The sequence below is a fragment of the Ascidia mentula genome, chromosome 5 (assembly GCF_947561715.1).
Source record: "Ascidia mentula chromosome 5, kaAscMent1.1, whole genome shotgun sequence".
Lineage (NCBI taxonomy): Eukaryota > Metazoa > Chordata > Ascidiacea > Phlebobranchia > Ascidiidae > Ascidia > Ascidia mentula.
Window position 1 is genome coordinate 7,538,022 of NC_138570.1, and position 24,021 is coordinate 7,562,042.

Here is a 24,021-nt window from a genome sequence, read left to right on the forward strand (position 1 = left end):
CTTTAATTACATGGTAATTACACTTTACAGCAGTGGTTCTTAACCGGGGGGTTGCGCCCGTCAACCAATTCTCATGGGGGGCGCATGCTCTATAACAAAAATTTTTTGTAGTGACTTTAATGTCCTATGCTGTCTGTTATATTTTTCTTAGAGTTTTGGAACAAAAATATTTTACTTGAAATAAAAAATTCGCCTTTGCAGTTAAGTTACTGTTACGTCACAAAAAAACATATTGCGTCACAAAATACCTTTTATGATTGATTCATCTGTTTCGTCACAAACCGTTTATTGGTCCCGTAATTTTTTAGTTTAAATAAGCAAGCTTAAATTGATACGTATTATGCTTTTATCGTTTTGCAGTGCTTAGTTAGCTAGCTTATTTACGTAGATCGACAAAAACACAATTGCTTTTGGTATGAAACCTATTTACAGTTTGAGGGGGGGGGGCGTAAGGCACAAGTCCGTTACTAAAAGGAGGCGTGATAGAAAAAAGGTTAAGAACCACTGCTTTACAGGCTTTATTTCGGAAATTTGCTGGAAAATTTTCTCACACCATAGTCTTACACGGCAGCTGGAGTGCAAAACCAAAATGTACCTCCACAATAGAGATCGCCATGAACCAAAATAACAAAATGCCAATTTTTTAGCAAAACAGAAATGATCCTGCCGTGATTGGAGTCGATATTCTTTTTTTTTAGCCGAGTGTGGAGTAGAGTAAAAGTGGGAAATTCTCAAAATACCGGGACCACAATAAAATAATTTAAGTATCAGGGCGAGTTTTGGTTTTGCAGCAAAGTATTAGATTTAGTGCGATACTGTGAACTTACTTACTTTGCAATAAATTTTACACAAAACAGCGTTTTTCGAGTGGTTCACAAAATGATCACAGTTGTCGTGGCTGTAGTCGTGATGCAGTAACGGCGTGCACAGGGAACGTAAAACGACTTTTTTCCTAGCGGTAGAATATGTCACGCTGTACCCAATTTTTAAAATGCCATACGAACAACACATGGATAAACGATAGCAATAAATTATATAGCCCTTATACATGTAGGCTTAATAAATTTCTATTTTACATAATTTGTGCCCTTGATGTAGCAATGCATTACCGGTAAAAGCTAGCCGTTTATGATAAAAAAAATGCCAGATTAAATACTAAGAAAATCTCGCGTTACCCCTGAAGGTAACAAATAGCGCCCTGGTTGAAAACCACTGGTATACACGGGTGCCGATTCAAAATCCTCCTTGCAATCTCGGAGTATTTTGAATCGGCACCCGTGTATACCAGTGGGTTATTAGGAAGAAGGTTTTTTATGTCATTCATTCTATAAAAATCGGGCCTTTTCAGTCTGTTCTCACAATATATTTTAAGCTGGTGAAACTGCGGGGCACAAAAGTAAACTCGTAGCCTTTATTGATTGTTCTATGTCAGAGGTTTGCAATATAAAATAACTACAATTACAGTATGGACAGTGTTAGTGTCCTGATCAAAAAGAACACTTAGTTTGTTCCCACCACTTAACCCGCTCGCGGGAATATGACATCACGATGGCTAAATTTGAACAACTCGTGCTTTGTTGTTGGCATTTTTCAAACAGGGTATATTATCGCCATGCGATGGCCACCTGTATCGTCTTAATATAGTGAAGTGTTTTACTGTTAGGCTGTAACGTATTCGTGCGTTTAGCTGCATCAAGTATCGGTTCGCACTTGATAAACCGATCTAGCCAGGAGATACACAATTCGTAGCGATCTTATCCAAACAAAACAAGGCAAAGTTTTGCAGACAACTTCTTCGCGTTTTGGTGTAACCTTGCTTGCGGTAATTGTGGCCTTGCACGCAATACGAGGTGTTCTTGTTCGGCCGCGAGTTCGTGATTTCATCTGCAACGTCAAAGTGGAAGTTAAACAGCAATTAGGCATGAAAAATTGGCATTTCATGGTATGCAGTACTTTTTGCTTTGTGGTTTTTACCAGATTAGCAATCGCCAGGCGACTGTTGCAATCCACAGACAGTAATCAACAAACGAAGACAGATGAAGTTATTGGGTTTTTTCACGTTAACAGACGTTTTCGGCGTTCCATTGGTTTTTGCTCTGCCAGAAAACAAGGTGTTACAGGCGACACAACGCACTGCTGCGCGGGGCGCAACGATAAATGTGTGGTCACCTTGTTTGGGACTACCTGCTACTGCGACCAATTTTGCAATAGAGAAATTCATTCTGACTGCTGCGCAGATTATTTAACCATCTGCTCTCGGCCGAACATCGTTAGATCAGTAATCGCCCCAGCGTTTGACTTAAGCGACAATATAATTGGTGTACCATCTACTACAAGCCATTATGAAAGTCGTACAGATGCAGGTAAAACCTATTAATAAATTGTAAGTTGTAAGTCTTGTTGTAAAAAAAACATTACGTTATATTTTCAGTGTGCTTTTACAATGGACACAATTATCTATTCGGAGAGACTACCAAAATTAACTGCAACCACTGGTAAACGTGTGATATCAAATCTGTCTAAAAACATCAATTATTTTGTATCTCTGATAATACTTACAGTGCTAATATTTTAATATGTAGTATAGATAGTTTATTCGCTGGTAACATACAATATATTTCTACGAGCAAAACACATAGCAAGTTTTCTTCTGTACATTTTAAGCGTGTGTGATTCGGCGGACAACGGATATTTTCTGTTGAGCTGCGAGGAGCGTGTTTGCCTCATTCGGCCAAATATTGTGGAAGCAATAAATAAAGGTAACTATCAAACTCACGGGGCTGTTTGCTTTATTCCGATGTGACGAATAGCTCTATCGAAAGTTGTTTAGTTAACCCCCGGATCGCAATAAAAGCACTTGCGAAGCTTTCGGTAAAATCCAATACTTGCGCAACATCCAAACACGATTTATTTGTAATATGACGTTGGTATACCGAGGTCGGGTGCAATGTTCGCGTTCTTAACGTTGCATTTCCCGTAGGCCGGTTTACAATTACGCATTGTGCAAAACCGATAGCACAAAGTGATGAATTGCATAGTCGTGAACGTTGCCGAGACTTTTCTTACAAGTAACAACAAACTCACTCAACTGTATTGTGCCTTACTTGCCCTAAGGGATCGGCGGCGAACAAAAGCTGCATGTTTTCCGAGACTGCCTTTCATAAGTCACAGTGGTAAATTATGACTGCGGATGGTTGATCGCGTGTTTACAAAATATCGGATAAGTGTGTGGCTCAGTAGTTATCTCATTATCGCGCGCAAGGCGCAGACAAAACAAAGTATCGATTGATGTTGTGTTGGTGTTGTTTATGCAGGTGGTTACGGCTGGACAGCAGAAAATTACTCATTTTTGTTGGGTCTGACTCAGGAGGAAGGATACAAAAGACGCCTTGGTACAAAAAATGTACCACAAGTGGTCAGGTGAGAATCAGTTGAACTAAAGCGTTTTATGATCAGTGCGTAAAGCAGCACATTTACTATCAAGAACAATGAACGCGATACACGTTCCCGATTGGAACTTTCCCGCCCCAGAGAGCTTTGACGCAAGGGTCAAATGGCCTGATTGGATAAAAGGACCCCGCGATCAGAAAGACTGTGGCAGTTCTTGGGCTTTTACCACTACAAGTGAGTTAATGCCTAGGCATAGTTTCCAAGACGCTTATAGCAGCAATCTTGTCGCTATTATTTATTTCAAAAGAGAAATTTTGAACCATTTGAACCTTTTTCTTGATTTTTTGTTACAGCCAGTCAAACCATGAAACAATCATCATAATATCGGGAATATTGTTTGGCGTTAAATTGAATATGTCTGTAACACATAACCCTATAACGTTGGCTCGAACAGTTTGCTTTTACATTTTTTAAAATGACTAACACTTTCGTCTTTATCACATTACTTCATGTTACTCGTGGAAGAGAAAGAAGTTAAACAAGTTCTTAGTAATTCAAGGGCACCTCTATAATCTTTATGGATTTGTGTATCCTCTTACGTAGTTGTTTTTTTTGCGCAAAATGATTCGATTTAAAACCAAGTGGCCATTGAAAATGATACTTATGGTCACTAGGTGTTGCTAGCGATCGACTACGTATCCAGTCCAATGGCACTGTGGACGTTGATCTTTCCCCTTACCATCTACTGTCATGTCTCTCCAAAACTCCTTGCTCTGGGGAACGGCCGGACAAAGCTTGGTGGTTTCTCAGAAAAGTGGGGTAAATTTTTTTTCAACAACAACCGACACATTACCTGGAAACAAAAAAAGTTTTTTTTCAGAACTGTAACGACATCATGCTATCCGTTTGCCATCGCCGACTGTAATGTTCACAAGAAGAGACACCATCTAAAATGTCCCTTCAGTACGACGCCTACTGCTGCACATGTGTACAGATCATCACCAGCCTACAGGATATCGCCTCACCCCGCGGACATTAAGTGGGAAATATTCCACAACGGACCGGTACAGGGTATAACTTTTGCCTGACAGCGTCATTTTCTCTGTAACAATTCTTTTAATTTTTACTTGTGTTAAAAAACTTCATTTAATGTTTTGTTTTCGTGGTGATGTTGGTTTCAGCTGTGATGAAAGTGCGGCCCGATTTCTTTGCCTACAAGTCTGGCATATACATGACAACACACCTAGGGGACATTTGGAACGAGGATCTTTTGAGCTACAGTTTCCACGCCGTGAAAGTGATTGGGTTGGTCTCAGCATTTACCTGTTTGTTTGTTATATATTCAATATGTTTACTTTTTGTGCTCAGGTGGGGAGTGACTAAAAGCATTTTTGGATTCAAAACCAAGTTTTGGGTAATGTTACTTTTGGACTAAATAACCTTAAGAACCCTGTAGCACAAGCATGTTGCATGTGACTATGGATTTTTAGCAAGACCAATCTTTTAAATTTCTGTTATGTATTGAAAAACCGCTGCACTTTCTGCGATGGAAGGTGGAAGATTACTGATGTGTTCTTTTAATAGAATAGGAAATCTCACTTTCCAGATTGCCGAAAATTCTTGGGGAACAGACTGGGGCGAAGGGGGATATTTTCGCATCCGCGAAGGAGAATCGGAAATCGAATCGCTGGTTTTGGGTGCATGGCCGGCAAATGAAAATACAACATGAAAAGATTCAAATAAAAATGTCGTTATTGTAGTTGTACATTTGCTTTGTTGTCCACACCAGCAACTGGAGCGTTAGGCTACTGCAAAGTTATTGCATAATATACATTACTCAGTCGACGTGGGCATTAAAGCACTCGTTTGACTTACAACTTACGTCATGTCATGTGTAAACCGCCTGCGCCACACATTTGATGATTTATACTCTTTTGCCATAGTGTTCTATCTTCTTTCGTACGTACAATGTTGCACAGTGTGATGGCTGTTGGCGTCACCCCTGCTTATTAATCACTCGCCGAATGTAGAAAGATCGTAATCCCGGGGACTTCTGAGGTGCAAGTCGCGATAAGAAGTGTTTGTACACTTGAACGCGCATAAAAGCACGGGATTACGAAATATTGGGAGACACGTTTTGTCGTTTTTTATAAAAAAAAACATTGAGCAACAACAATTACCTATTGTACTTGTTACACTCCAACGTCATGGTCTATGTAATGTCATGAAATTTTCTTACTGACTACCGCTTAAATACGTCAGTTGCATGAGAACCAACAGGAATTCAACGTCAGTTTCATGCAAGCGAGCGTGAAGGGGCGACGCGGTCAACCAGAAATGTGTCGCTCGCCCCAGTAGGAAGCACGTAAAAGGTGAGTGTGTGCATGAATGCATGCATGCTGTTTCGATGCACTCGCCTTAATGCTGGGATGTGACGGTGTGCTATGCGCACTTATACACATGTTGTGGGCTAGTCACAATCATAAGAGGTAACCATGTGTATTTGTGGATTGATTACGCCACACTTTACATGCCCGCCTACACTCAAGTAGAGGGCTGTGTAGCGGGAAGGCAAGTTTGGGATATTATTGATATTGAAGTACTCCAATAGACAAGGCTCATTCCCTTGCTTTCTGTATACAGGAAAACAACGCCAGATGAAGCCAGTTAGGTATTTAAATACTTTTAGAGGAGAATCTAGGGCTGTATTGTTTGTTGGTTAACCAATATGACTAACAGCATGTGGCAAATGCACCAAACGAGGGATTAATCCGAACAGACAGTTCCTTTTACTTCGGAAGTTTATAATAGGACTTAAAGATAACCTTGTACTGCATGCAGTAACTGAATTAAAATGTGCATATTTAGGTTGTTTTGTTGGATATACGTTTGAGGAAGCTAGCTATATATTGTCAGTTTCCATAGGAGTTTCAAGAATCTAAGCGTTTCAACATAGGTGTAAGATTTAGTTTTAAAACAAACACTGTGACTCTTTGCCAGCAATGATTCATCTCTCAAACTCTCAAAAAGGTTAGTTTTATATATACTTTTTCTTAGCATTTGATAGTGTTGGTAGTAAACGAATCCCCGAGCTTGGGCACCTTTCAAAATTTGAAGTGCTTTTGAGGGGTTTAACGTCAAGTGCATTCGGTTAATTGTTATTAAAGTGTGTATTTGAGGCCAATTGGTTGCTGAAGGGAACTGAGTTATGGCAACAAACTGGGAGATGCGTGAATACCAAACATAACATTTTTTCAATGCAGAGATTCTTATCTTTCTTCTGCTCGCCCTTGTGGTAATTCTGCTGATAAGTTTTATATCCTACGTCATATGGAAACAATTCTGCCAGCAGCAGCTTGAAGAACCAAGACAAAACGAAGGAGAAGACTTCGAAGTTGCATGCGGTTCGTAATAATTTCCGCCTACGTGATATCTTTTGTACTTTTTTTAACAATGCGATTGAGTTGGCCTTTGGAAAGATTAGTCGTAATATTTAATACGGTTGAGTAAACACACAAATACAATACAAGTCAACTGATATCAACGCAGAAACTTTTTACAGACGATACTTTCGCGCTGAGAGAACAGCCTTTCCGCACCAGTCAAGGTGAGCATCTTCCAACAATCAGCGCGGCGCCCCGTCTTTACCCAGCGTTAAGTAAGGCCCGTAATAGTAGTCCAAACCAAGTAACGTATAGAATAGAATAGTAAGATATAGTCACAAGTCCCATTTCCAACCAAAATCGGTTGTCGTTTTATTTCTTGAACGTTCGGTGACTTTGTTTACTGTTCTAAGCAGCAACTGGTGATTATCAATCACTCAGCACACATGCTTCCCCTTCCGCATTGAACCCATCAGCTCCATCCCTTGCCAGTTTCTATTCAAACAGCAACGTTTCGACCGAAGCCAGCACTTTGGCAGGTAGGGAACATTGCAATGTGTCACAAATTGTGGGTATTATTGGACAGACCTTTAAAAAATTTGGGAATTTTCCAGCTTGAGCTCCTGCGAATAAAATTACCAAATTTCCAATCAGTATTTTATTATGGAATGTGCAGGTCATGTCCCTGGCACAGCATTTTACAAATTTCATTAAGTTGGTTCAGCGCTTGAAAATGAAGACCTTTGCGGTTTATTATTCCAATGCCCTTCATTTTCCTGAAAATGTTGTCCTGATCTACAGTTTACGATTTTTTGTTATTTAAAAACAGCGTTTTTATGTTGTTAATATAGCCCTGTCTAAATAGTTCTTGACTTTATGTGGTACACTGCAAATGTTAACCCCAACCATGCTTTACGACAAATTGTTGAGAAGAATCCACCGCTGTATGAAAGTTCGGACCTATTAAGCGCCCAAGCAAAAATATAATAAATGCTTTTGTGCAGAATCCCGGGAGCGTTTACCCACATACCAGGAAGCGGTTCATCAAGATGAATAAAAGGGCAGATTGTATTCTATGCGAACTATTACCCCGGGGGGTCAAGAGAAATGACGTGTATATGAGGAAGTGCGGGTAGCGGTTGAATCAAGGAAGGCCGTGTGATTTGTTTGACGTCACACACCTCGACCGTCTGTGTTTTATTGCGTTTATCCGATATCCACTGTGCATATTGTAAGCGTTATATATTAAACACCTCGTTTCTTTTTTGTATGGGAAGTTTGGCCCAAACGAGTTTAGGTGAACTGGTGTAACTGCAACCTTCATTTGCGAGTATGACAAACATTGTGAACGGCGATCCTCATTCGATAAAAATTAGGTTGAGTCTTTGGCACTACTGCGGTCTACTCCTAATCCATTGGTAGACGCGGTCGTACAGTTGGTGTGTCTAAGAAGAAGTAAATATGTGGTCTGCGAAGCCTCCAATTTTTTTTTAAATACATGAATGAAAGAATGATGAGTGAGGTCACGCGATACTTGTTATTCTAGAGTATATTGAAACAAATAACAGAAATAAATGCAAAAATGTCTTTGTTCTTAAGTTTAAGGTTCGCGGCACCAATAAAAGCCCACATTTTAGTTCAGAAGTATAATTGTGAAAACCAAAATTACGTCACCCCTCATTTTCTGTATCCCGTACCACAGCGGGTTTACGACTTCCTTGTGCAACTCTTTGTTTCTACCTAGCGGTTAGACAATACTGGTGACCACACCTATGCTGCGCATAAGAAACTTTAATCCATCGGCAGTATACAAACATGTCAAGCCATAATGTACTGACCAATCGTGATTAAATTCCAAGTTGCATTGGGAACATACTGAAATACCAAATGTAATTAGTCTTCAGGGACAATTCCTAAGGGATTACAACGTAAAGGAGTCATACCTCGGAGATCAGTGGCTCTTTAACCGCAGTAAACCAGACAATTAGCTGGCATGATTAGCATCACTCATGGTGTTGTTCAAATGCGCGATTTTACATGTCTAAGAGATAGTCGGATCCGCTTCGCTTAAATGTCGGTCAACTCCGCCTTAATGTCGGTCCCCGACCTAATGTGCATTCGGTTCCAAGTGTTTGCAAACAAACCGACTCAATTTATGAGTCTTTGCTATTTGCAAGAATAAATTGATCACATTCACCACGGTTTGCCGGAGACATTTGATATTTACCCTTGGCCTAATTTGATGTTTTATAGAGAGGCAGAAAAGCGCGACAAGGCATTTCCGCTTCAGGATCTCAGCCGGCTGTTCGATTGCGATGGGTCGAGGTTAATTATTAACCAAGGCAAAGGCCGTGTAGTTACAATAGCCGCATTACCTTGGAGGATTTATTTCGCGTCCCAAAAAATATTATGAACTAAACATAGACACCAGGTCGGCCTGCGCAACGCTTGAGAAAGCACAATACGAAACGGGCCGAAAGAAAGCAACAACCGCCACTCGTACATTTGTCAGCACAAGATACCAAGGATCGCGTGCAAATGTAGCCTGACGGGACTTCTCGCTGGCAGAATTTTCGTCTGTGACTCGGTGGCAGCGATGATACACAGTAGTGCGCCAAACTATTTGTTTTATTTGCTCAACAAACAGCTTTTAGGCATTGGCAAGGCACCGATAGTTTGCACATACTTTTGCATAACTTAGCATTGTCAGACAGTGAGCTAATAGTAGTCAGATCAAAGCGACGGTGACAAAGGTCCACTTTTGCAGAGGTTTAATGGCAACATGACAGCATGGAGATTAACTATAATCCTATGAGTGGCCTGATATGGCAAAAAGACTTTTTAACCGTGTGCGCTCAGGTGGAAACATCTGAGGTAGACTTGCTTCGCTTAGCAGAGTGCTAGGACTGGCGGCGGGGTGTCTGGGTACAGTTAGTATAAAATTATATTTCAGCTTAGAAAATCTTAGCACTGGGTGGTTTTTAGTTCAAAGTTCCTTCATGGATTAGAGTAAATCGAACAGGGTTTCTGAAAGATCAGCATATGGGTACAAATGGCCAATAAAGCCAACGCTTTTGTATGGTGGTTATTGACTTACTATAAATACCGTGGATTTTAACACATGCGGAAAACTGTGGGTAGATGTTCAGCACTGCAATTTCCCCAAGACCAATATTTTTCGGATTGCGAGGTGAATGGAAACCGCGTTTACGCCACATTGTGCGGTTGTCTTGGATTTGCTGCTACCAGACAATAACCATGCTGACATAACCACGATCGTCAATAGTAGTTTGTTACACATTGAAGCCGTACACAAAGAGGATGGTTTATGAATAAAGCAACGTTACAGTTCCATGGGGGGGAAATATTGGCAAATCCTAAACTATTGCAAGAATAAATTACCATTATATACAGTAAAAAAATATCAGTAAGCCTGTCTTATCAATGACTTTACTTGCTTAATCAGTAACATAACGCAAATTTGATGTATAAAAATAAAGCTTATGTGTAGAAAAACATTGCTATTTATGTTTACAAGTTGCCTATATACGTATCTAGGTATTTGAACACTGGCCCTTGACATTGTAACACCTTCACAAACCATGTAATAACAAGAAAAAGTTTATCGCCATGAAACTATTTCAAGAAATCGTGCGGGCAACGCTAGCCACGCTTTTGTTACTGGCACCTTCATCTAACGCTTTTCTGGGTCGACTACCAGCTGGTAAGCGTAAAGTTGGCCATTTCAGTTTCAATTAATCGTGATAGTTCAAAATTTGTTGCACAGGTTGCCCGACTTCGTCCCTTGATGTTGCTTTTCTTATCGATTCTTCTGCATCGGTCTCATCAAGCAATCTACGCAGTTTCAAAGTAAGACAATTAACCAGCGTTTCTAGACACTTTGGTAGCCATGGACCCTTCATATATAAATTTCTTTGAATAAATAAAGGAGTGTGACATGAGAAGTTGAAAAGCTTCAAACTTATGTAAAAATTAACGAAAAACCACCGACACGGAGAAACAATGAAAATACAAAACATACGTACAGTTTACTGAGAAGGTAATTCTCGCTCATTCGCGGATATCTGTAACAGATCCACGGACCCCTTTAACATTGCTTAACATTTGTTCTTGTCTGCTCTTTTAGTATGTTATTCATGTTTCGTATTCGTTTAGTTGAAATACCTCCATGTTTTGAAGCTTCTCGTGAAATGCTGAAACGTAGTCTTTCTAGAACTTCGTGAAACGAATAATAGATGCCTACGATGTGACGTCGGCGACCGTGAGACCATCCGTGCTCATGTACGGCTTTGATGTGCAGCCCCTCAATAATCTCTCCCAAGTGTCGGGTGGATTTTTGGACGTGCTCCTCGACCAGTCGCAAAGCGCAGCCACGCGACTCAAAAACAAAACCGAGATATTGGACCTGGTAACGAATGCTCGGCCACTTGGAGGTGCTCGGCGCGTTGGTAACGCAATATCCTACGTTTGTGACCAAGTATTCGGGATGCGACCAAGCGCCAGAGGTGAATTGGAAACCATACGACCAGTACCGAAGGTGATAGTCGTCATTTCGTCGGGTACGTCGCTAGACACGATCCCCACGGATTTGTCTTGCTTCCCACGGGGCCCGGTGGATGACTACCACGCTGTTTCGATAATTGGGGTCGGAGTTGGGGATCGCGGGACAGCGTCCTTGAAGAACAATGCAGTCGGCCATCTTCTTCGTCTCGAAGGCAGCTGGAGATTATCCGACGTCGACAGGGACGTGGGGCTGAGACTTTGCGACAGCGCGATCCACGCCTGTCCCCAGGCAAAGCACGATTTGGTTTTTCTTGTGGACGGGTACGCAGGGTTTTACAAAAAGAAAGAAATTTAAAAAGCACTGAATAAGAAAATGTAAAATTTTGTCAAGCCCTAAAATATGATGAAGCTTTATACAGGCATATTGTGCACGAAAACACTACACAGGAGTTTCATGTGGTAGATGTGGCCAAAATCAGTTTAAAACATGACTTTGTCGCTTTAACGTGCAGGTCCAGCAGCGTTGATTCAGACGAATTTGAATGGATGGTGACATGGATGTCAGGCTTGGTAAAACAATTTGATGTTGGCCTTAACGACACTCGGGTAGCGGTTGTACAGTTCGGGGGTATTGTTAGATCCGAATTTGAGCTCAACGCACATGCGGTGAGTACAAAAGAAATGACTAATTTGTTTCTACCTGATGTGCTGATTGAACATCGAGATTTTTTAGTCTAATAAGTAACAGCGCTGTATAGACACAAACCAATCGTTTAACTTCATAAATATGTGTTTGAGAGTCAAATATATCACGACTCTTCGCTGGTAATAAATATGCACCCACATTACTAAGTAGCAGCTACGCAACAACACATTTTTGCGGATTTCGTAGACCAAGAGAAACGTGGTGTTTGCGATCGAATCGATGGAGCAAATTCGTGGAGACGCTGAAGCCTCCCCCGCTATAGAATTTATCGTGCAGAACACGCTTTCCGAGTACAACGGTATGACGGGATGTTTGGACACAAGAATGTAGAAATCAACACTAGCCTTAAAACACACACTCATATTTCAGGCATGCGCGAAGACGTTCACCAAGTTGTAGTTTTTGTGACCGACGGGAGTAGGGACAACCGAAAAAGGTGGATGGCGGCGGTGGAAAAGCTGCGATTTACGGGAGCAAAAGTTTTTGCGGTAGAGATGTTTTTGATAAATTTCGTGGCTGCTAGACCTTGGGTAACTGAGCGATTGTAACCAAACTGTATATATAGTATGCCAGTACTACACAGGGACGTTGCTAATAATTACCAATTATTTCATTTGCAGTCGATTTCTTTCATATCATAACCTACTTTTCACCTTCAAATAATGATGATATATGACCAATTAACACAAATCCAATTTGTTTCTATTTGGGGTCAAACGATAATTCCTTTACATAACTACTATTTTTATTTACTTTTGTACAGATTGGCGTGGGCAGCGGGCCGAGCAGGGCCAAACTAAAGACCATCGGCTCACGTCCCGCGTCGCATCACGTGATCAGCATATCTGGCTATGACAAACTTACCGGGACGAAAAGTCAGCTAATCAAACACATGTGTTCGCTGATACACCCCAGTAAGTTATATAATGTCAAATGAATCTCGAATTGTCGTCAATCAGGGTACACGAACAGTTGATGACCGCAATACGAATCAGACGTTCAGGCCATAAATTCAGAGCATTGCCTCGTGCTCTCCAGGTTTCCTTTGTGCAAACACCTCCCTTTATCCTGGACACCCATTGCCGAGTTTTATCGCACAACCGTTGCGTGCCCTGGCGCACAGGCTTTGAGACAAGCGAATATTTGCCATTTTCCGAGGTTGTGCAAATATCACGTTCGGGTCTCGGGTAGCAAATGTGATCGAATCAAAGCCCCGCGGAACAAATGATAAAAGGCGATTTGAGTACAATGCCGTTCTGGCAAGTTCAAGATTGAATGGTATGTTTAGCACGCTTGGTTTGGTGTGTTTTGAGTTCAAAACACATTGTGCTCAACATTCCGTACTGGTTTCCTCGAGTGTGACAAACTCACTATTGACCAGCAAAAGATTTTCCCATGTTCAATGTTCAATGTTACGACTTATCACACAATTATTTTTCCACAAATGTGAACCTAACCAAAAATATGTTGCTTAGCCAAGTATTTGCATGACCAATCAAAAATTTTGCATAGTTTTACATTCGTTTTGAGATTACGGTTGTTTTCCATTCTGCGTCTCGCAGATTGCCCTTCGTCGCTGATCGATCTTCAATTCCTGGTTCACGCATCAATACCGCAAACAGAGAACGGCAACGCCGATGACACGTTTGTCATGAAGCGATACGACACCGTAATCACGAGCGCCCTTATCAAGACGTGGCTCAAGATGGTCGTAGACAGTTATTTTATTGGCGAGCACTACACTCGCGTGGCCGTATCTACGTACGGCGAAAATGTCACCAACGCACTCCCGTTCAGTGATGAAGCAACAAAGTGTAAGTTTAGGATCGACCGAGTAAAATTAAATGAACGTATGGAATGAAAATAGAAAAAAAATAGTACGTAAGGTTTGATTTGTGATTGAAAACCACGATAACAACATAAAAGTTTGGAGACCGACTGTTGTTTGAACATTTAAATGCATTTAAAAAAATATAAAGGGCTAGCAGCGTGGAGTCTGTGAAACTGTAGGCCTATAAAAGCGCATCTGTCAATCCCAAAACGCCCACGCAATTACTCCACTTGTCGGCAGGAGATCAGATGAGGCAAAACCTTCGTTTGTTTTGTTCAGCTGAAGTGCTGGAGCGCATTGGCCGTATCACGAGCATCGTTCCGGGGACTGCGTCTCGCTTGGGTTTAGCAATAAACCTCACCTTGTCCTCCATGATGGAGAATGATCGGGAGGGCGCCAAAAAGGTTAGCATTACACACTCTTTTACGTGCTTGTTTATGGCTGCCAGAAAGCTTAAAGCGCGGTAACGCACAGGAGTAAGTACAAGCCCATTGTAACGTATTCTCGTAGTGGGCGGGCTTGCGAAATGAGCAACATAATTGTTAGTAATGTTATCCCGCCTGTAGTAGAGAGTATTTCAACAGAAATAATCGCCCCCTGTACGAAGTTTAGGGTTTAAACGTTATTTAACCTGAAGTTTAGGGTTTTAAAAGTTACTTAACCTGAAGTTTAGGGTTTCAAAAGTTACTTAAAGGCGTCTATGATCCTTCTCTTTATGAAACAAACCTGCCTCTTTTTCTCTTCGTTGTACAGTTACTTGTGATATTGACCGACCAAAACTCGGACGACGACCTTGCTGCTGCCACTGCCGCGCTGCGAGATAAAAATGTTCGCGCCCTCCTAGTCAATTTTGGCACCGACGAGGATGCAACGATGCTCGCAAAACTTGCGACCTCCCCGGATGACGTCATCGAAGTGAGCGACGGAGTGATTGATCTGCACACGATAACTTCACTTTTTGTCACCAAAACATGTCAGCGCATAGAAACAGGTTACGCGTGACGTGTTAGTGTGGTTAGGTTTTGGTACGCCTCATGTGCATTTTGTTTGTGTAAATGTAGTTTGCGAGAATACTGAACTGGACGTGCAGTTCCTTCTCGATGGATCTACCAGCATTAATCCAACCAATTTTGTCAAAGTAAAGAACTGGGTCCAATCTTTGACTTCAACTCTCGATATCGGCTTGTACACAACGCGAGTGGGTATGGAACATGTTGACACTTGTAAACACAGTAATTTGTGTCGGATTAAAGTGTTTTCTAATATCTATTGACATTAAAACATCTTTACAAGACTGTACAGAGGCATTTCATTCACGTACTTTTAAAGGCGTGAACCAGTACAGTGATGATCCAAACGTTGAGTTTCTAATGTCTGACTACTTCACAAAAACTGCTGTGCTGAGCGCAATCGAAAACATATTTTACAAAAGAGGGAAGACCAGCATTGGGGCCGCTCTTAACTTTACACGACTGACAAGCTTGGTTCCTGATGCGGGTGCACGACCTGGCGTAAACAAAGTGAGGCATTAAACTAAATATGTCTTTTCTGTAGCACAGGAATTGTGCAATACAATCAAATGGCTTTAGTTGGAAAATTCATTGTATATTATGCATGTATAAGCTGGATGCTGGTCGATGAAACGACACTTACAAAATATTAAGCAACCCATCACTCCTCGCTGAACTTTCAACAACCGAACATGCCATTAAGTGCCAAGGGCGGCGCCGGCAAAAAGCGATGCACGATTTAACTTGTGTTTGAGGGTGTTTTGTTTGCGAATTCACAGGTCTTGATAGTGATGACAGACGGTGTTTCAAGAGACTCAATACAGGAGGCAGCCGATGTTATGCACACCAAGAAGGACACAAAGACATTTGCGGTAAGCAACACTTGGAAACAATAATGAAATTTCTTTGTTGGGGCTTACAAACAGTTGTTTTACGGACATTTTATTGGGTATTACTTATACCGTCAATATTACTTGCTATCCTTACAACTAAAACCAGAGTTTGGACAACCCTGTACTTTTTTTGGTATGGGTGTTGAGTAAAAGCAATATACAGCACTGTAATTAATTCCACTTAGACCATCTTTAAATGTACAAAGCCACTGACAAACTCAAGCCACTTTTATCAGAAGTTCTTGATTTGTTATCTCTAGATTGGAGTGGGAGAGGCATCCCTCGACCAACTACAAATTATCGCGTCAAACCCAGATCAGAACTACGTGTATCGAGTGAGCAATTTTGATGCCATAAACTTGATTCAAGACAACCTCATCAAAAAAATTTGCTCTGCCGGCAATCGTGGCAGAATATGTAAGGGTTTTAATGTTTTTACACGTTTGATGCAATTAATAGTAAAAATGTAAATGCCTATAAAGTGAACAAGAAAGCCAAAGCTAATATGCTGCTATACCATATCTGCAAACGTTTCGAATACGACTGCGTCCATCATCAGTGCAATTTGAGAATGAGCTGCAACCAAGAGAGCGCGGAGGTAGGCAGGCCTTTATCGCTTTGGCTTTCTTGTTTAAATTAATAAACTCCAAGTTTTTCGCACCTATACTTATGAAATGATTTTCCACTTTATTGTGCAGAACTTGGTGTTGAAACTTGGTCGGTTTTAAAGCACTGTAATTGTATGTTTTTCGTATGATAGGAGATATCATGGAATAATTTAATTGTTTCAAGTGTGTCCTGATGCGGAGCTAGATTTGGTCGTGATGCTCGACTCATCGATCGGTAGAAGAAAAGCGTCTTTCTCGTCGGCAAAGAAATTTCTCTCCGGCCTTGCTTCTGCGTTTGCAATTGGAAACTACAGAACCAAGATATCGCTTTTGCAATTTGACAAAACTGCTAGGTGAGATGTGAGGTATTTTGTATTAACATACACCGACGCAATGAATGACAAACTGTATGTTCAAAGAAGTCCTATATTTTCCTGCTTTTTCATTAAAGTCCAGCATAAGCATAACAAGGAGCTTTACACAAACACACGAACTCATAATATTCTTGTAACTGTGAACACTGCAGGTGGGAATTTAATTTCACAACCCACGACGACACTGAATCCCTTCTAGCTGCGATCGATCGGCTTGAATCCACGTACGACAAAACCACCCGACCTCCTTGCAGACTTGGCGCGGCTTTGAAAGAGGCGCATAATGGCTTAACCAACAACGCGATCGGAGTGCGACCGAACGTTCCGAAGGTATGTGTATTTTGCCGTGCCATTAGAGATCACTCCTTTACTGATCGTTGTATCAGGCCGTACTGGTGATAACAGCCTCAGACTCCGTCGACGAACTTACCAGTGCGACGGGATCACTTCTGCATGATGGAACTCCGGTGTTTGCAGTGGCGGCCGGTTTAAAGGTCAATCACTCCCAAATCGCACAGGTGCGTTTACGTTTCGAATCGCGTGTGGTGAAGTTTTGTTGCTTTGTGTAAGTAGGTACAAATGTTGCGCTTTAACCTAACGGTTTAGAGTGTGGGTTTCGAATACAATATACTATTGTATGAACATTTAGTTTTGTGGCACGTGGCAACATTCGGATGGGTAACTTGTTTGACATAGATTACTTGTATAAATCGAATATTGATTTTCCTCTACACTGTGGCAAAGCAACATCTACGTGAAATGCATGCATCTAGTGCACACTATGGACTTCTTGTTAATTGTCTTTTCCTTGCCGTTATAAAGTTACCAATGACAATCGCAACAAACTTGCCTAAAACACTCCCTTTACCACGAGACAAGTCTTCCACCATAAGCAAACACACCATTCCCCGCAGATTGTGACCCCGCCCCAGTCGGACTTCTTTTATACGGTTAGACGAACTAGAGAATTGCGAAAGGTCGACAAAACGGTCGCTCGAGGAATTTGCTCAGCTGTTGTGCCAGGTATTTGCGTCACATGTCAGATTATTGCCTTGTAAAGTTGTCACAAAGCCTCGTAAGTCAATTTCTTTTCAGCCCATATGTTCCCATAGATATTTCCCTTTAAATTTTGCCGAGGTTTTGGATTTAAAGTTTGAAAATTTAATGTTCCCAGTATTGTTGCTATACAAAAATATGAGACCATGCAATGTTCATCAAAACCTTAGGTCGCACAAAATGCAAAAAATAAATTTACTGTCTTTCTCTTTCCCAGGTTGCGACACGGCCTTAATTGACTTAGTCATCCTTGTTGACAGTTCCCCGGGCATATCACCAAGTAATTATCAAGCAACTAAATCTTTTCTACTGAGCACTGTCAGCAAACTATTGGTCGGACCACAGGCAACACAAGTGGGTTTGCTACAAAACGGACAAGCACCCACCATCGAGTTCAACCTAACGGTAGGTTCTTGGACGAAAGGTTATATGTTTGAATAATCCAACTAGATTTGAGGTCTGACGTGTTAACTCCGCATAAGCTTTAAATGGTAAAAAGATTAGTAAAAAAATTCCATTCGTTTCCTGTTGTTGCTGCCCTGTCGAAACCGCGAACCTTCTTCAAATGCAAATTTCTTATATTGCGAACAAAGGACAGAACACGACCATAACAACAAATGAGGGTTCTTTCTTTCTAATAATGTAAACAATTAAACCAATTTCCTCAAGGATTTTAACACAAGCGAAAGTCTACTAGAGGCGATTGAAGCGTTGCAACAAGCCTCAGGCTTGGCAAGTCTGGGGGATTTGATTTCGCTTTCCGCGGGCCAAATGTTTGCATCTAGCAATGGAGGAAGGGAAAATGCTCTGGATATGCTGCTGATAATAAGCGATCGACAAATATCAGATGAAGATGTTGCTATAAAAGAAGCTGCAGAGGTGAGGCAAAATTTTTAAAGGGAATTTTCAAAAGAATTTTTTCGCTCATTTGAAAAAAACGCTCAGTTTCCGTATAATGTTAAAGACAGTTTTCGTTGGTAGTTCTAATATTTTGTTTAATCTCTTGTAGGTTTGGTTTTGTCATTTGTTGTGAAGTGACCTGATCAAGGGTTTCTTATTAGTTTTATTTATCTGCTATAGGCTGGTCGAGATGGAGTTAGAATGTTCGTGGTCGAGGTGGGAAGTGGAGAAGTTTCATCACTGCAATTGTTGGCAAGCAAACCTGTGAGCGAAAATTTCCTTTTTGTTGAGGATTTCTCCGAGCTGGCACCTCTAAATTCTCGCATCGCCAACACCGTGTGCAGATGTATATGTTTTTGCTGTTGGATAATCTTATGCACTAATTACATTGTATTCATTTTTGCAGGTAGCCGATGTCCGATCATGCAGCGTAACAACCAATACATACAAGGTTCATTTCAACTTAACATTTGCGCGTTTTAATCTTGATATCTAATCTGAAGTTATGATCTGGATCTGAAGTTATGTTAAAATCAGGTCCAATATACAATGTGTGTCGTTTTATTTTTATCAGGCGTTGACCTGATAAAGAGTTTTGGCCTGGCCTCTGGATCTATAAGAGGCGTGAGGCGAGAAAAGGGAATGAACAAAGGAATTCCAGCTTACAAAATCAACACACGGAAGAGCAAACTGACCAAACCGAAAAAGTAACACATTTCATGAACCAAATCTGTTGTTCTTTTTCTTAGTTTTTCAAGAAGGAATTAAATTTTAGGTCCATTTTTCCGGGTGAATTTCCGAGCCATTTTACTGTTGTAAGTTTGCAACAAATGAAGAAGGCGACAAGCAAGTCAAGCAATTGGGAGTTAATAAGAATTACTGACAACGAAGGCGATACAGAGTTCAGCGTATCTTTTCACGGGTCCACAAAAGAAATGAAAATCAAAAGGTTTTACATCTAATTCTACATGCCATAAATTAACGAATAGCTTTGAAGCGCGATTGCATGTGGGAGACGTTGTTCTGTTTTACATTCCATGTAATACCTACGACTTTTCACAGAGATAAGTAAAGAAACTGAATCCACAATTACAAAGACTAATGTGTACCATTATAATAGATAATCCCTGGTATTCCATTCAAATTAACTCTCGGACTGTATACTTTTGAAGCAAAACAAAAAGCATCATATCAGTAGTTTTAGTCAGTATATCCCTTACGCCTCTTGAGATAAACCCTACGTCCACTGTCCTATGTCCTAGCACCATTCCTGACATATATAGCCATAGAGGCAAAATAATTAGAAATCTCCTTTCCATCTTAGACCAACTGGGCCATCGGCGTGCACCAAATTGATATATTGTTGGCAAAAGGTCTAGCTAGGAATTAACAAGACTTAACCTGAGCACGTCTAGTTTTAATTCTATTCAAATTCAAGAACGCCCAAAAATATAATTGTCCAAGTCTGGTAATCACCAACTTGGGCTTTACAGGAAGGGTTCACCGGATATAATTGTCAGCAATGAACATTCCAAGTACATTTACGATAAGGCGTGGCACAAGATTGAAATCAAGGTCGAGTCGCATCAAGTTCGCGTTTACATGGATTGTTCAGAAGTTGGGGTTTACTCCTTCATGTCGCCAACTGTCCGAGCTTTTGACAAAACCGGAGACGTCAAAATCGCGTCTGCCCTACGAAAAGGGAAAACTCCAGTGGCAAGTTGCATGACTACTTATGCACATATGTATTTTGAATTGTGCCGAATAATTTTATCAAGTATCAGTCGGAAAATGAAACTATTCAAACGTGCGACAACGTTGTTAAAATAATAAAATTGTTTATGTCACAGCAAATAGTGTTCTGGCCATTTCCAAGTTTCATGGTTTTAGAGTTAAAAATATCAAATAATAACTGAAGCCTGACGACAAGACAATCGAAACTAAAATTGTTTATTATAAGTACAGGGTGGGTAAACGCACTCTATTTTAGGTTTCATTTCAAGATCTTATCATCAAATGTCACACGGGACAACAGCAAGACAACTTTGAGCAGTGCTGCGAATTCGAAGACTACTATCATCCACTGGTTGGCATACATGGCTTACGGGTAGCAACAAAAATTAACGCAATAGGCATTTTTGCAGTGCTTACAGCAGAATCCAGACTTTGTTACGGACGCACCCGTTGTTACCCCAACGAGCAAAAACCCATTGCCTGGTGGAGGGGGTCCAGTGGATATAGTTCAATTCACAACAAGGTCGGTATCCACACCCGATATTGTCACTTTTTCAGTGGGCGGCAAGCCACAGCTTCCCGGTTCACCTGGACCACCAGGGCCTCCTGGACCACCAGGGCCCCCTGGACCTTCAGGACCGGATGGGACAGCAGGTGGTCACGGCGAGCCTGGGGTTCCCGGAGAAAATGGTGTAAAGGTGTACATCCGTTTCTGTATTTTAGCTATTATGTTTACAATTATACCCAAGCTGAAGTTTTATTGCGGAGATGCAACGTACTCCATCATTTATTTGTTGTTGTTGCAAAATTGGACTTTTATAATCGACGGTTTTACAATACTAAAGCATAAATTGTAGTTAATGCCTTTACAGTCTGTAGTAAATTAGTTAATTTCTTTAATAAACCTTGTAAAAAATTAACAAAAGTAATGTGACTTGTCAGCAAAATATGACGTTTGCGGGTCGCGGGAAACACCGCACCTGTTCGTCTGAGAAACTGGGCAGCCGGTACAGTCGAAAATAATCGTCATGTTTGTCAAACTATATCTGCTGATAATAAAAGTTTCTGGAAAACTTGTTATCGTAATTGAAGTGTTTAATTAAGTTGTTTTTGGCCCCATAGGGTGAGAGCGGAAGTATGGGACTTCCCGGATTTCGTGGACCGAACGGATTACCGGTAAAACATACATTTAACTTTAAAATGAATCTTTGATGAAAAATATTAACCAAATCTGTATAATTAGGGAGAACCAGGCCCGCACGGTGAGCCTGGTATAGAAGGATTACCGGGTCCACTGGGTCCAATAGGTCCTGCAGGTCCATTAGGGCCACCCGGAAATCCAGGTCCTCCTGGTCCTCCAGGTCCCCCAGGATCTCGCGGACCAATTGGTCCTGAAGGTCCAATCGTCACTGCGCCCCCAAGTGATGTGGAAGGGCCAGGATTGTCTGGAAGCAAAGGTCAAAAGGGACAAAAAGGGGATGTTGGTCGCAATGGCATCAATCGTCCGATAAAGGGAATCAATAGAGTAAGTTTTCCAAAATTTTGTTTACGTTAACTGTCATGTTTACAGTGATGTTGTTTTTAGGGCATATCTGAACAAAGGGTTCGACAAATTGTGTATGAGCTTGTGTTGGAAATCATGCAAAGTAAGCGTGAAATTCGTAGCTGTTTTTTTTATTAATTCTCTTGTGATTTTCAAAAACTACGATATTATTAACCAGATGAAGTACCGCGAAAGATAATTGAGGTGATTGAAGGAGGCAGCTTTCAACTCAAAGAAGGTCCCCGCGGAGCTGACGGCCCACCAGGGCAGCGAGGTTATCGTGGTGATACAGGCATTCCTGGCCCGCCCGGTTCCCCTGGCGACATAGGTTTGCAGGGCGTACAAGGCATCCCGGGATCACGCGGAAGGCCAGGTATTGCAATCGCGATGTAAAATTCTGTGGTAATATAAACAAATTGCCGTTCTATCGACACGTAAACTGAGTTACGTACTTGTATGCCATAAATTTTCGATGTTTAGTTTTGAGTCTTGTAAACACGTTTGCAGGGAAGAATGGAGATAAAGGTGACAAAGGATCGCGTGGAGAAGGTGTTCGAGGACCAACTGGTGTGAAAGGGGAACGTGGTACTCCGGGTCAAACAGTCCATGGCCAACCTGGAGAGCGGGGTCTGCAAGGGGCGCGCGGACCACGTGGAAGGCCTGGCGTGCAAGGATATCGGGTAACTAGTTATAATTTTAAAACCCCGAACGTCTCGTGTGCAAGAGCGTTTAGCATATGGTGGTTTTCACAGCGACGTCATGAGTGCCGATGTGGCGTGGCAGTTTGTTTGCCAACCTTTCGTCGGCATGTGTTTGTCGTTAACTCTCCAAAGGTGTGACGTTTGCTTTTCTGCAGGGATCGCCTGGACTGACGGGAACTTGCGACACGCGTTTTTGTTATCGCACCGTCTACAGTCTTCTGCAGCGCAATAGCCAAGCGTCCAACTACGTGATGGGCGACACTCGTGGCAGAAACGAAAAAGGATGATGGGCGATGTTGAAAATCACGGTGCTGCCTTTTTGCCAGTGTCGAATATGTTTGCACTTGTACTGATCGCAATTGTTCACAAACACCGTGGTCAAGTGTGCGCTGTCGCACTTATGACAGTAATTAATCAATGAATTTTGATAAGCAATGTGATCTACCTCTTGCGGTCGATTATAAGTCTTCAAACTTATTCAAATGATTTTTTGTAGTTTAACTTCACGCAACACAGCATGTTTTAAAAAATCGTGATCAGCATTCTTTTATTCCTTTAAATCTTTTTGTGGCTTTTGCGCTTGTGTCGTTCTTCAAGTCACTTTGCTTGTTTTCTATTAGTTATGCATCTCATTATTGTGCCACTTCAATCACGACTACACTGCTTTACGCGAGGCATCAGTGAATGTTATCAACTAGAGTATAAAGGAAGCATTGGTAATCGTTTTAACTCAACACCACACGACCAGATAAGCGAAAACGTTGGAAACCTAGGACAAAGCACTTTAAACTGCAATTAGATATATTGTTGAAGCACTTTCACAAAAGCTTAATGTCTCCATCACACATTAACAGGAAGTTTAGAATTAAATCATGTCTGTTTAGAACATTATATTCGAAAAAAACATATTAGTGATACCGAGAGAATTTAATTTGTATGTGTAAGGTTATCAGGTACAGTTGAACAAAATACAGTATTTGTTGGTTGATTGTATATTCCACTACGTACTCTTGGGTGGGCTAATGGTGATTTTGACCAACGTTCAAAAATGATTTGACTATTTTTGTGATGCAAAACGAACGAAGCACCTTCTGTTCTTGGGGCAATGCCCTAACGACAAAATAAGACATGGGAATTAGGTGCATATTTCAGCAAAACAAAATAAACAACTTATAAAAAACCGTACAGGCCATCTCCGGTCCCGCTCCCCTACATTGCGTTTGTCAACGAACCGTGGTAAAACCACAACCTGCTGTCTTTCTTGAAATTTGCTTCACCCTCCTCGTTGACCAATGGTTATATATTTACAAAAATAGGTAGCGCCCAATCACCTTGGGTGTTTTAATTTGCACAGTGCTGTTTGTTCCC

The 24,021-nt window shown here is 41.2% G+C and overlaps 3 protein-coding genes across 6 annotated transcripts; all 3 read left to right on the top strand.

Moving 5' to 3' along the window:
• The first annotated feature begins 1,885 nt into the window (after window positions 1–1,885).
• On the top strand, window positions 1,886–5,119 carry LOC145902807 (tubulointerstitial nephritis antigen-like). The gene is made up of 10 exons (XM_082990906.1): window positions 1,886–2,363; window positions 2,432–2,495; window positions 2,665–2,759; window positions 3,315–3,420; window positions 3,485–3,624; window positions 4,065–4,209; window positions 4,271–4,461; window positions 4,572–4,695; window positions 4,759–4,804; window positions 4,997–5,119. Exons 1-10 carry the CDS (start codon window positions 1,922–1,924, stop codon window positions 5,117–5,119), a joined length of 1,476 nt encoding a protein of 491 aa, XP_082847032.1. The 5' UTR covers window positions 1,886–1,921.
• Window positions 5,120–5,844: 725 nt separating this feature from the next.
• On the top strand, window positions 5,845–8,041 carry LOC145903468 (uncharacterized). Of its 3 annotated transcripts, none has more exons than XM_082991546.1 (5): window positions 5,845–6,420; window positions 6,654–6,794; window positions 6,953–7,048; window positions 7,190–7,312; window positions 7,778–8,041. In XM_082991546.1, the coding sequence occupies exons 1-5, from the start codon at window positions 6,393–6,395 to the stop codon at window positions 7,828–7,830; spliced, it is 441 nt and encodes a 146-aa protein (XP_082847672.1). In that variant the 5' UTR covers window positions 5,845–6,392; the 3' UTR covers window positions 7,831–8,041. The 3 variants fall into 3 exon arrangements, with proteins under 3 accessions (XP_082847672.1, XP_082847673.1, XP_082847674.1); XM_082991547.1 differs by having other exon boundaries at window positions 6,953–6,997; window positions 7,187–7,312; XM_082991548.1 differs by having other exon boundaries at window positions 5,848–6,420; window positions 6,953–6,997.
• A 1,901-nt stretch (window positions 8,042–9,942) lies between these two features.
• LOC145901445 (collagen alpha-6(VI) chain-like) lies at window positions 9,943–23,367 on the top strand. 2 transcript variants are annotated; one of them, XM_082989133.1, is made up of 34 exons: window positions 9,943–9,963; window positions 10,332–10,497; window positions 10,561–10,643; window positions 11,008–11,618; window positions 11,810–11,963; window positions 12,190–12,301; window positions 12,373–12,491; window positions 12,767–12,917; window positions 13,566–13,817; window positions 14,114–14,238; window positions 14,588–14,825; window positions 14,896–15,036; window positions 15,164–15,354; window positions 15,624–15,716; window positions 15,998–16,154; window positions 16,530–16,698; window positions 16,872–17,049; window positions 17,106–17,237; window positions 17,634–17,742; window positions 17,993–18,180; window positions 18,445–18,654; window positions 18,856–19,021; window positions 19,082–19,126; window positions 19,250–19,382; window positions 19,451–19,624; window positions 20,169–20,391; window positions 20,666–20,761; window positions 20,820–21,107; window positions 21,532–21,585; window positions 21,653–21,934; window positions 21,995–22,055; window positions 22,131–22,325; window positions 22,460–22,632; window positions 22,809–23,367. In XM_082989133.1, the coding sequence occupies exons 2-34, from the start codon at window positions 10,404–10,406 to the stop codon at window positions 22,938–22,940; spliced, it is 5,529 nt and encodes a 1,842-aa protein (XP_082845259.1). In that variant the 5' UTR covers window positions 9,943–9,963; window positions 10,332–10,403; the 3' UTR covers window positions 22,941–23,367. The 2 variants fall into 2 exon arrangements, with proteins under 2 accessions (XP_082845259.1, XP_082845258.1); XM_082989132.1 differs by lacking the exon at window positions 9,943–9,963 and having other exon boundaries at window positions 10,291–10,497.
• The last annotated feature ends 654 nt before the right edge of the window (window positions 23,368–24,021 follow it).

Excerpts from the sequence above, each read along its gene's own strand:
- LOC145901445 (XM_082989133.1), top strand. The coding sequence starts at position 10,404 with ATGAAACTATTTCAAGAAATCGTGCGGGCAACGCTAGCCACGCTTTTG. Across the intron at positions 15,037-15,163 it reads CTTGTACACAACGCGAGTGG|GCGTGAACCAGTACAGTGAT; the intron begins GTATGGAACATG and ends GTACTTTTAAAG. Across the intron at positions 21,586-21,652 it reads GTGGACCGAACGGATTACCG|GGAGAACCAGGCCCGCACGG; the intron begins GTAAAACATACA and ends CTGTATAATTAG.
- LOC145903468 (XM_082991546.1), top strand. The coding sequence starts at position 6,393 with ATGATTCATCTCTCAAACTCTCAAAAAG. Across the intron at positions 6,795-6,952 it reads AGACTTCGAAGTTGCATGCG|ACGATACTTTCGCGCTGAGA; the intron begins GTTCGTAATAAT and ends AACTTTTTACAG. Across the intron at positions 7,049-7,189 it reads CCGTCTTTACCCAGCGTTAA|CAACTGGTGATTATCAATCA; the intron begins GTAAGGCCCGTA and ends TGTTCTAAGCAG.
- LOC145902807 (XM_082990906.1), top strand. The coding sequence starts at position 1,922 with ATGAAAAATTGGCATTTCATGGTATGCAGTACTTTTTGCTTTGTGGTT. Across the intron at positions 2,760-3,314 it reads TGTGGAAGCAATAAATAAAG|GTGGTTACGGCTGGACAGCA; the intron begins GTAACTATCAAA and ends TTGTTTATGCAG. Across the intron at positions 3,421-3,484 it reads AATGTACCACAAGTGGTCAG|AACAATGAACGCGATACACG; the intron begins GTGAGAATCAGT and ends TTTACTATCAAG.